General features: G+C 63.5%; 1 protein-coding gene across 1 annotated transcript; it reads left to right on the top strand.

Annotated features, from left to right (window-relative positions):
- Positions 1 to 463: 463 nt before the first annotated feature.
- KCNN1 (potassium calcium-activated channel subfamily N member 1) lies at positions 464 to 8,116 on the top strand. Its single transcript, XM_087922913.1, is given in 10 exon segments — positions 464 to 917; positions 1,157 to 1,252; positions 2,105 to 2,523; positions 3,579 to 3,725; positions 4,296 to 4,307; positions 4,797 to 4,890; positions 5,353 to 5,480; positions 6,549 to 6,618; positions 7,702 to 7,858; positions 7,861 to 8,116. Coding segments are annotated over 10 exon segments (1,623 nt in total). The 5' UTR covers positions 464 to 542; the 3' UTR covers positions 7,986 to 8,116.
- Positions 8,117 to 9,877: the final 1,761 nt, after the last annotated feature.

Here is a 9,877-nt window from a genome sequence, read left to right as displayed (position 1 = left end):
GGCTGATCCTCTGTGTGTGTGTGTGTGTCATGTGTGTGATGAACGGCTGGTTGGCAGCCCCGGCTTTGACTGCTAGGCTGGCAGGGAGAGGAGGCGGGTTGGTTTGGGTGGGCTGAGCCAGCGGAGTCGTCTTTGTGAGGGTCGTAGTCTCCGGGGGGGGGGTCATGGGATGCCCCCTGGTGACCTCCTGACAGGTGTTCGTGGGGAAGCCAGGTTCCCTTAACAGCCCTGTTGCCATGTGCAGTGATTCGCTTAACGACAGTGGTGAGAAAGGCCGTAAAGTGGGTCAGAGCTCACTGAGCAACATCAGTGTTGGGCTCCATTGGGGTCATAAGTTGAGGGCGCATTTGGCCAGGCTGGTTCCATGTCCGGCGGGGGCCTGAAACGCTTGGGGTGGGGGTCTCCTCGTGGGCCACACTGGGGGCTGACGGGCTCCTCCTCCTCTTCCTCCTCCCAGGTGAAGGCAAATTGCCCCCCCCCTGAGCCATGCAGGGGGGTCCAGGCGCCCGGCCGGCGAGTGCAGCCCCTTCACCGAGATAGCCATGAACAGCTGCCGGCACAACGGGGGGGCCCTGGGGCCGCTGGGCCGCTTGGGGGTCTCGCCCCGCCACCTGCGTGAGCTGGACGCTGAGACGCAGCCGCTGCAGACCTTCCCCCCCGAGGCCGACCTGGAGGTGGTGGTCTCCAAGGCCGCGTCGGAGCCCCATCTGGACGGCGGGGCAGAGGAGGAAGAGAGGGGGCCCGGGGGGCGCAACCGGCCCCCGAAGAGGAACCAGAACGTCGGGCACCGGCTGGGCCACCGGAGGGCGCTCTTCGAGAAGCGCAAGCGGCTGAGCGACTACGCGCTCATCTTCGGCATGTTCGGTATCGTGGTGATGGTGACGGAGACCGAGCTGTCCTGGGGCATCTACTCCAAGGTGAGGCCTGCGGACCGGACGGAAGCCCCGCACGAGGCCCGGGGGGGGCTGTTCTGGAGCCCCCCACCTCGCCTCCTGAGCTTCCCTGGGGCACAGGAGGTGGAAGGGACCCCCTCCCAATCCTCTCCCCCAGGACAGTCCCTGTTTCACCCACGGGAGCCCCTCTGTGGCCGGTGGGGCTCCTGCCTGCCTGACGCCCTCCGCCTCTCTCTCTCTCTCTCTCTCTCTCTGTGTGCCAGGATTCCTCCTACTCCTTTGCCCTCAAATGCCTCATCAGCCTCTCCACCGCCATCCTGCTGGGGCTCATCCTCATGTACCACGCCCGGGAGATCCAGGTGAGGCCCCTGCAGCCGGGCAGCTCCAGGCCTCCCAGGCTGGGGGCCCAGGAGGGGCAGAGGGCTGGGCCTCGGGGTCTGCCCGGCCGTGGGGAGGGCGGGGGGAGGCTGGCCTGCCTTCAAAGCCCTTGGCCCGCTGCCAGGCAGGCACCGAAGCGCCTCTGCTGTGGGCCGATGCCCGGGGAGGCTGGCTGGGGCGGGCGGGTTTTCTGGCACCGTAAGCAGAAGAAGCCGCCACGTCGCCTCCTTTAAACAAGCCCCCCAAAAGAAACCAGGTTTGAGCTCCCCTTGCTGGGGGGACAACCGAGGGGCGGATGGGGCAATTCGGTCACCATGTTGCCCCCCCCGCCTCTCTCTGAGCCTGTCCGGCTCTCCAGCCCCCCCCCCGCCCACTTCTGAGCCCTACCTGGGTCTGTTCGTCATTCCGTAGCTTTTGTCACATTTTACGACTTTCCCCGTCCCGTTTGTTCCCGGAGTCCCTGACATTGTTAAACCAGGAACAGGGTTGTTAAGTGAATCCGGCTTCCTCCTGGGCGGGGCTCCCTAGAAGGTCGCAAAAGGGGAATCACACAACCCGGGGACCAGGGATACGAACGTCCATTATGGGAGGAGAACAATGGTCATCAGAGTGAATAACCGCCAGGTCCCCTTTCACAGGGCCGATGTGTCCCCAGCGGAACGGTTGTAAAGTGAGGACCCTTTGTGTAGCTCTTCCCCTCCCCCCCCCTCCTCCTCCCCACAGCCTTGGGAGGAGCCGGAGAAGCATTGGGGGCAGGGGCGGGCCAAGCGGCTGACCCCAGAGCCCACCCCCCACCCGCACCCCCCGACTCCCCTGTACGTCCTGTCCTCCAGCTCTTCATGGTGGACAACGGGGCGGACGACTGGCGCATCGCCATGACCTTCGAGCGCATCTTCTTCATCGCGCTGGAGCTGCTGGTCTGTGCCATCCACCCCATCCCCGGCCAGTACTTCTTCACCTGGACCACCCGCCTGGCCTTCACCTACGCCACCTCGGAGGCCAGCACGGACGTGGACATCACCCTCTCCATCCCCATGTTCCTGCGCCTCTACCTGATCGGGCGGGTGATGCTGCTGCACAGCAAGCTCTTCACGGACGCCTCTTCGCGCAGCATCGGCGCCCTGAACAAGATCAACTTCAACACCCGCTTCGTCATGAAGACCCTCATGACCATCTGCCCCGGCACCGTCCTGCTGGTCTTCAGCATCTCCTCCTGGATCATCGCCGCCTGGACGGTGCGCGTCTGCGAGAGGTAGGAGCCCCCCTCGCGCGGCAGGGGAGGCCGGGGGTGGGTGGGGGAAGCCCCCCATGCCCCCAAAGACGGAGCTGGGCAAAGGCCAGGAAGCCCCCCCGTCTATCAAGGCCCCTCAAGGGTCCGTGGCGCTTCGTTCTGTGCTTGGCGAGACCAGAGGCGGAAGGTTGTGTCCGGCTTTGGTCGCCACGGTATAAAAAAGACACCGAGACTCTGCGAAAAAGTGCAGAGAAAGAAGATTAGGGGGCTGGGGGCTAAACCATAGGAAGAATTTGGGGTTGGCTGCTCTGGAGAAAAGAAGAATCGGGCACTGGGGGGGATACCGGTTCTCAATGGTTGGGCCGACCTGGAAGTAAAACAAAAAAAATGCCTCCGCCGATCAGCTGAAAGGAGAGGAAAGTGCAGGGTCGGCGCTCCCATCCCCTCCCCCCCCCCGCGCCTTTCTCCTCTTCCTCCTCCCAGCTGCAGAGCCTCACCTGGGGCAGGTGTTAGGCAAGCCACGCCCACTGAACCGGTGATCAAACCATTTGAATCCCACCCCGGATGAGGGGCGGCCTGAGAGCAGCCTTCCAGTATCTGAGGGGCTGCCCCAGGGAGGAGGAGGAGGGGGGGGGGCATCCCTTCTGCAGAGCCCCCGAGGGCAGGGCGCCAAGCGACAGGTGGAAACACCTCCAGGAGAGAAACACCTGCGACTCCGGAGAAACTTTCTGGCAGGGGAAGCGGAGTGGCCTGCAGACGCCGCGCAGCCTCCAACGCGGGGGAGGCTGTTAAGGAGTTTAGACCACCGTCGCTTGTCTGAAAGGGGAGGGGGGTGGGCTAGAAGACCTCCACGGCCCCTTCCAACTCTGTTACTCTCTTGAAGATCTGGGCCTGCTGCTGGGTTGGACTCCGGTGCCCATGACGCCCAGCCCGCGTGCCCAGACCCTGGGGTGAGGCGAGGACTTTGCCCTGAAGGAGGAGGCAGGGCAGCGCCGCCCTGGGGAAGCCCCCGGTGGGGGCCCGTTTGCTGGGGGTGGGGGCACCTGAGGCTTGACCCCCCCCTCTCCCTCGCGCAGGTACCACGACAAGCAGGACGTGACCAGCAACTTCCTGGGCGCCATGTGGCTGATCTCCATCACCTTCCTCTCCATCGGCTACGGGGACATGGTGCCCCACACCTACTGCGGGAAGGGGGTCTGCTTGCTCACTGGGATTATGGTAAGGCTTCCGCTTCGGCCTCCCCTCCCCTCCCCAGGGGCCCTCCAAGGTCATCTAGGGCAACCCGGACTTTCCCAAAGTGCCCCTTTCTACAAGGCAGCCCCCGATCAATCGGTTCGCGCTAAGATCCATGAAGTTTACCCTGAGCGAGAGACGGAAGAGCAGCTCCGCCAAGAGCGGAAGAAGTTTGCTTTGGAGGACACTGGCACACACTCCGCATGCGTGTGTGTGTGTGTGTGTGTGCGTGTGTGTGCGCGTGTGTGATCAGATCATCATCATCCAAAGTTTGTTTCTGAGATGGTTTCCAACCAATCCGATCGTTCCACCTGCATCCAGCGCCCCCCCCCCATCCCCGGGCCTGTTCCCCCCTCCAAGAATGCCCCCCCCGTGTCCCCAAAGAGGCTTGAGGGGCCCCGTGAAGGGGGAGGGGCACTGCAGCCCTTGCACCTTGACGGTTTCTGTGCACAAGAAGGAGAGGCAAAGTTCCCTGCAGGGAGAAATCTAACCTAGCAGGGCTTCAATTCTTGCTTCCCTGCACACATGCAGACAGACCTGACTTATGACCATTCATTTAGCGGCTGTTCGAAGTTGCAGCGTCCCTGAAGAGAGGGACTTATGACCATTTCCCCCACTTGCGACCCTTGTGGCAGCCTCCCCAGGGGTCCCGGCCGCTTGGCAGCTGACCCGTGCTTACGACGGCCACGGTGTCCCTGGGTGATGGGACCCCCTTTGGGAAACGTGTGCCAAGGCCGTGGGGGTGCCGGATTCACTTAACAACTGGGGGGCCCACTTCACAACTGCAGCGGTCCATTGAATGGCCGTGGCAAGAAAGGCTGCTAACGGGGGCCAAATGCCCTCCACAAGGGTCTCGCTTAGAGGCCAAAAGGTCGGGCTCCGATGGGGCCGTAGCTGGAGGACTCCCCGTGCAGAGAGAGCTCTGCCGGATTCCACGTTCCTGTCCCTGCCCGGCTGGGGGTGGGGGGATGGATGGGCTTGGGGTGCCCCCTTCCTGCCCCTCTCCCTGGGGAAGTGACCCTGCCTGCCCCCCCGTGGTGTTTCAGGGCGCGGGTGCACAGCCTCGTGGTGGCCGTGGTGGCCCGGAAGCTGGAACTCACCAAAGCGGAGAAACACGTCCACAACTTCATGATGGACACACAACTGACAAAGCGGGTGAGACCCCTTGGCCCCTCTGAGCGGCCCCCTCCCCCGAGGGAGATCCACTTGATCCCTCCTGACTTTGGGACGGGGGGGGCTCCTCTGCAAACGCGGGGCGCCCCACTGCTTGGCCTTTCCTTGGGGCCACTCAGAGGCTCAAAAGCCTGATCCCCCCCACTGCTCCCCCTTGGCCTGTCTCTCTGGGGGTGGGGGCAGAGTGGTGCCCCCTGTTGCTCCTCCCTGTTCCTGTTTTTGAGTGGGGGGTGTCTCTGCACAGCCTCTCCCCCCCCCAGGATCCATGGGAAGGGAACCTCTCCCACCCCAGACTTTGGAGCCCCCTCCCCAGGGAAGACGGATGAACGGGTGGGGACCGAGGGAGGAAGAGCCCCTTGTGGTTCCCTTCCCTTGCCCTTCGGGGGGGGGAGGGGGCGGCTTTCCCTTCTCACCTGTCTGTGTCCCCCCCCCCGACCTCCCCAGGTGAAAAACTCAGCGGCCAACGTGCTCAGGGAAACGTGGCTCATCTACAAACACACCAAGCTGGTGAGAAAACTCGACCACGCGAAGGTGCGGAAACACCAGCGTAAGTTCCTCCAAGCCATCCATCAGTAAGTCCCCCCGTTTACCTGCTTCCTGCCCCTCCCCCCCCCTTGGGATCCAGGAGGGAGCCCCTCCCCCTCATTGGGGACCTCCAGGGGTGGGTCCCGGGCGAGGCCCCTCCCTGCCTTTGCGCCCTTCTCCGTCCCCGGAGGGGCTTCCACGGAGAGGCGGGACAACCTCTTGCCTGGGGGGGGGAGGGCTTCCTGCCTCAGCAGGGGCTGGACTAGAAGACCTCGGAGGTCCCTTCGGGCTCTATGCTGATGGGCCTTAAGAGGGGCCTGGTGGAGGAGGGGGCCTCAGGCTAAGTCTCCAGGAGAGGCAGCTGGGGTGGTGGGGGGCTTGTGGGGGCGGGGGGGGCAGGGCCGGCTGGGCTTGGCGGGAGAGGGGGGGTGGGGGTGGGTGGGCTGGAGCCCCTCTGTTGCTCTGGGCAAGGAAGGCCCGCTGGCGGCCTTGGCACAATTTGACCCCCAAGGAGCGCCAGGCTCTGCCACCCGGCACAGCGCTCGGTCCCAGGACCGCCCGGCCCTGCGCGAACCAGGGGCGTGGATGGCGGCTCCTCCTCCCTTGGCCCTTCCTGCCACGCGGCTCAATGGCCCCTGGGCGGACCTCCTGGTGGCCCCGGAGGGCCCCGGGGCTGCTGCCAACCTGTTTCTGAAGGCTCCCCTGGGGCCATGGGGGACTCTGCCCCCCCCAAATGCCCCCCCTGGTTCTCCAGGGAAGGAAGCCGCAATGGGGCGACTGGCCCCTGAAAGTGGGGGGGTCGGGGGCAGCAGGGTCCCCTTCCCCACCCAGCAGTTGGGGCTGCCCAGCCAGAAACGCCACTGGTTCTGTGGCCTGGGGGGACCCGAAGGGGGCCCCAAAAGGGCGGAGAATTAAAGGGAAGAAGGAAGGCAGCTGGCGGGGGAGGAGGGAGGGAGGGTCTTCGTCCCCTGCCCTCCCCAGAGAAAAGAGCGGGGGCGCCCCTCCCAGGCCAGGGGTCCCGGGAAGCTCCTCCCCTCCTCCCGCCCGGCTTGTGTCTAAGTGCTGGGTGGGGGGTGAGGGAGAGGAGGAGGGTGAGCCCGGATTTTGCCTTCCAGGTTGAGGAGCGTCAAGATGGAGCAGAGGAAGCTGAGTGACCAGGCCAACATGCTGGTGGACCTCTCCAAGGTTTGTGGGGGGACCAGGGAGGCCGGAGGAGGTTTCTGCCCCCCCCCTGTCCCCCCCCGTCTCAGCCCCTGGGTGGCCGTGGGGGGCTCTGGGGAGGATTCGCCCCCCCCTCGGATGGGGCCCCTGGCACCGAGCGACTTTGTCGAAGGCAAGGGGGGAGGGTCACCGGGACCCTTATATTTGCCTTCCTCCCCCTGATTAAACAACGGTCGCGAAGGTTTAGCCCCCCCCACCCCCCCAAATCGCTTGGAAAGCCGCCTCCTGTTCCGTGTCTTGGGGGGGGGGCATGATAACATTTAGACAAAGCACAGGTGGAATTCTGATCGACCCCCCTGGCTGCCCCCGTGGTAGGTTTTGAGCATGTTTTGCGACACCCCTGAGCCCCCCCATTTCTCAAGCACCGTGTCCTCCCCCCCCCTCGACTTCCCTTGGGGCTCCCAGGTGGAGCCGCCTGTCCCCTCCCTGCCGTCGAGCGTGTTGGCCACCGATATCTTCGTTTTCAGACCGGGGGCAGCCGACAGTCGATGCGACACTCACTGCCAAGGGTTCCGTTTCCTTGAGTTGTGAGAAGAGACCTTGGAGGTCCTCTAGTCCAGCCCCCTGCTCAGCCCCTGTGCCAAATGGACATCCAGTCTCTTCTCAAAAGCCGCTTTAATTAAAGTTGAATGGCTAATTTGTTTTCAAATTGGTTCGTGTTGAGGGCCGATTCCCCAGGGGAGCAATAGGGGCTCCATCCCGGGTGACTTCCGAGAAGAGGCTGCGGTCTCCCGCTTGGGCAGGGAGGGCTGGACTAGAAGACCTCCAGGGTCCCTTCCAGCCCTGAAGGTCACAGATTGGACAACCCAGCAGTTATGCCTAGGGGAAATCTACAGGGGAAGGCTATAGGATGCCTCAGCCCTCAAGCCAGTCCTGGCCACGGAGGGTGCTGGACGGAGCCCGGGGGCTGCGCTGGGAGCGTGCCCCACTGACCAAGGGAGCTGCTGCTCCTGCCCCTCTTCCACCCCCCCTCTGCTCCCAAGGGGAGCCCCCCCCCCAAAGGAAGCCACGCCAGGTGAGGTAACCCGTCTCTCTCTCCCTCGGCAGACCCAGAACATCATGTACGACATGGTGTCCGAGCTGCAGGAGCGCAACGAAGACCTGGAGAAGCGCATCAGTGCGCTGGAGGGCAAAATTGACACGCTGGGGTTCACCCTGCATGCGCTGCCGGGCCTGGTGAGCCAAGCCATCTGGCGGCAGCAGCAGCAGCAGCAGCAGCAGCACCGGGCCCTGCCCCCCGGCTCCACGGCTCGGAGCGCACTCTGTGGGCCCCCACGCAGCGGCGGAAGTCTCCCTCCACCGCCCCGCACACGTCCTCCAACAGCGGGTGACACACGCCGGAGGCCCCCCGAGCAGCTCTGCTGCCTATGGCCATCGTGTGGCCGGATCCCTCTGAGCTTCTTTCTGGAAAGCCCCCGAGGCCCAGCGGCCTCCGCGGAGGAGGGCAGAGAGGGAGGGCCAGGCCACCTTGGGCTCAGCCCGGCCGGTTCCAGTGCAACATTGGGCAAAGCTTTGGGGCAGGGAGGGGCGGTCTTGGTAGGAATCATGCATGTTCGTGGGAAGGAAGGAAGGAAGGAAGGGAAGGTGGTGAGCAGCTTCAGCGTTTCAGTTGGAAGGAGTAAGGAAAAATCTGAGACCCCTCAGGAGGTGGGGGGGCCGCCCCCTTCCCCGTGAGCCCTGCCGGGAACGGGTCGCCGCCTGTGGGGGTGGCATCACTGGGTGCGTCCCGTGACTTGGTTGGAAGCAGATCCCCCGGCGTCCAGGGAGCGCAGGAGGACGTGACTTTTTGTAATAAAATGGAGGCAATGCCTCCTGGGTCAGCCTGGAAGTGCATCGCATCCTTTGGCATGATTGACAGCCCAATTTCTTGCCCAAGACAGACCCCACGATCGGGTTGGTTGACCTATCCGCATGAAAAGGGGAGGCAGCCCTGACCGACTCGGGTGTTTCAGAGAATAGTGGAGTGAAGCGAAAGTGACTCACTGCCTCTGCGTGGTTGTTGTGTGTTTGTCCATCGTTGTCAATATAGATCTCAACACTAGTACACAACTCAATGTGGGGGTGCAGGCCCCACAGAAGGTCTTGACACAGCATCCCCCAACATTTTGGGCGTGGCAGACGGGCAGAAGTGGCTGGGGGGGGAGGAATGCCACTTTCACAAATGCTGCTTTGTGCCCGTGCACTCGCCCACCACGTCCATGGCCCGGTTCTGAACGGACTATGGTCCGGCACAGGGCCTCAAACCTTTGCCCTGGCACAGGTTAGGCAAGGGGGAAAGGTGTAGGCACCATACGGGTTCCCCTGCTGGCTTCCGCAGTGCACTCGGCTTTGTAGGCTTGGCAGCCCTTGTGGACGAGGCCACGCCGCGTAGGGTGCTTTTGGGCCAGCGCTTCCCAGTTGGCTGTGTCCAACAACCTCAGGGGGGCCTTCAGGTGTCCTCGTGGAGCTGCTTCTCCCTTCCATGTGGGTGTTTCTCCTCCCCCCCAAAAAAAGCTGCTTGGGTGTGTAGTCTGGCACATGGGGGGCATGAGCTGCCCTCCAGATGGTAGGCCTGCTCTGGAGAGAAGTTTGCTCCCTGGTACTTCATCTCCCCATCTGAGGCCCAGTAGTCTGCGAAGGCCACTCACCTGGAAGCGCCCCGGGTGTCTTGCAGGCTGATACAGGCACAGGGAAAGGACCTGGCCTCCACAGCTCGGCAGCCCTTCGTTTTGTGACTGGGTGGCTTCCTCGGCCTTCCCCCCACCCCCCAGTGGGGCACCATCTACCGAAAGCACAACTTCGCTCTCCTGCCGTTGAGGTCCATCTCAACGGTCTCTGCTTGGGACAGGGGTATCCAAGGGGCCTGAAGTGCTCCGAACGGCCTCTTGATTGTGGCGGTGGGTTCTGTGTGCGTTGCATGAGGAGGAGCAGGCTGGCGCAGGGTCTTCGAATAGGAACGGTGAGTCCAAAAGTTGGCACAAGCTGTAGAGAACCGTCCATGCTGATTGGCATCTGAGGCAGCATTTGGGGCGCAATCGTGGGCAGAGAGGGAGCCGCCTAGCAGACTTTCCTTCACTTTGGTGACCATTTGAAGTCTCCGAGGTTGAAGAGCAGGACACCCTCCAGGCTGACCCCAACCAGAGCATAGGAAAACTCCGGAGACGTAGCGCAATACTGGAAGACGGGGAGAGACCTGGACCGTAAAATCGCCAAGAGTTGGACACAGCGGAGTGAATCTTCCGTC

This window comes from Pseudonaja textilis, chromosome 1 (genome assembly GCF_049901715.1).
Source record: "Pseudonaja textilis isolate UNSWEBS1 chromosome 1, rPseTex1.2, whole genome shotgun sequence".
In the NCBI taxonomy this organism is placed as follows: domain Eukaryota; kingdom Metazoa; phylum Chordata; class Lepidosauria; order Squamata; family Elapidae; genus Pseudonaja; species Pseudonaja textilis.
The sequence above is the reverse complement of the archived record's forward strand: the minus strand, read 5'-3'. Positions and strand labels throughout refer to the sequence as shown.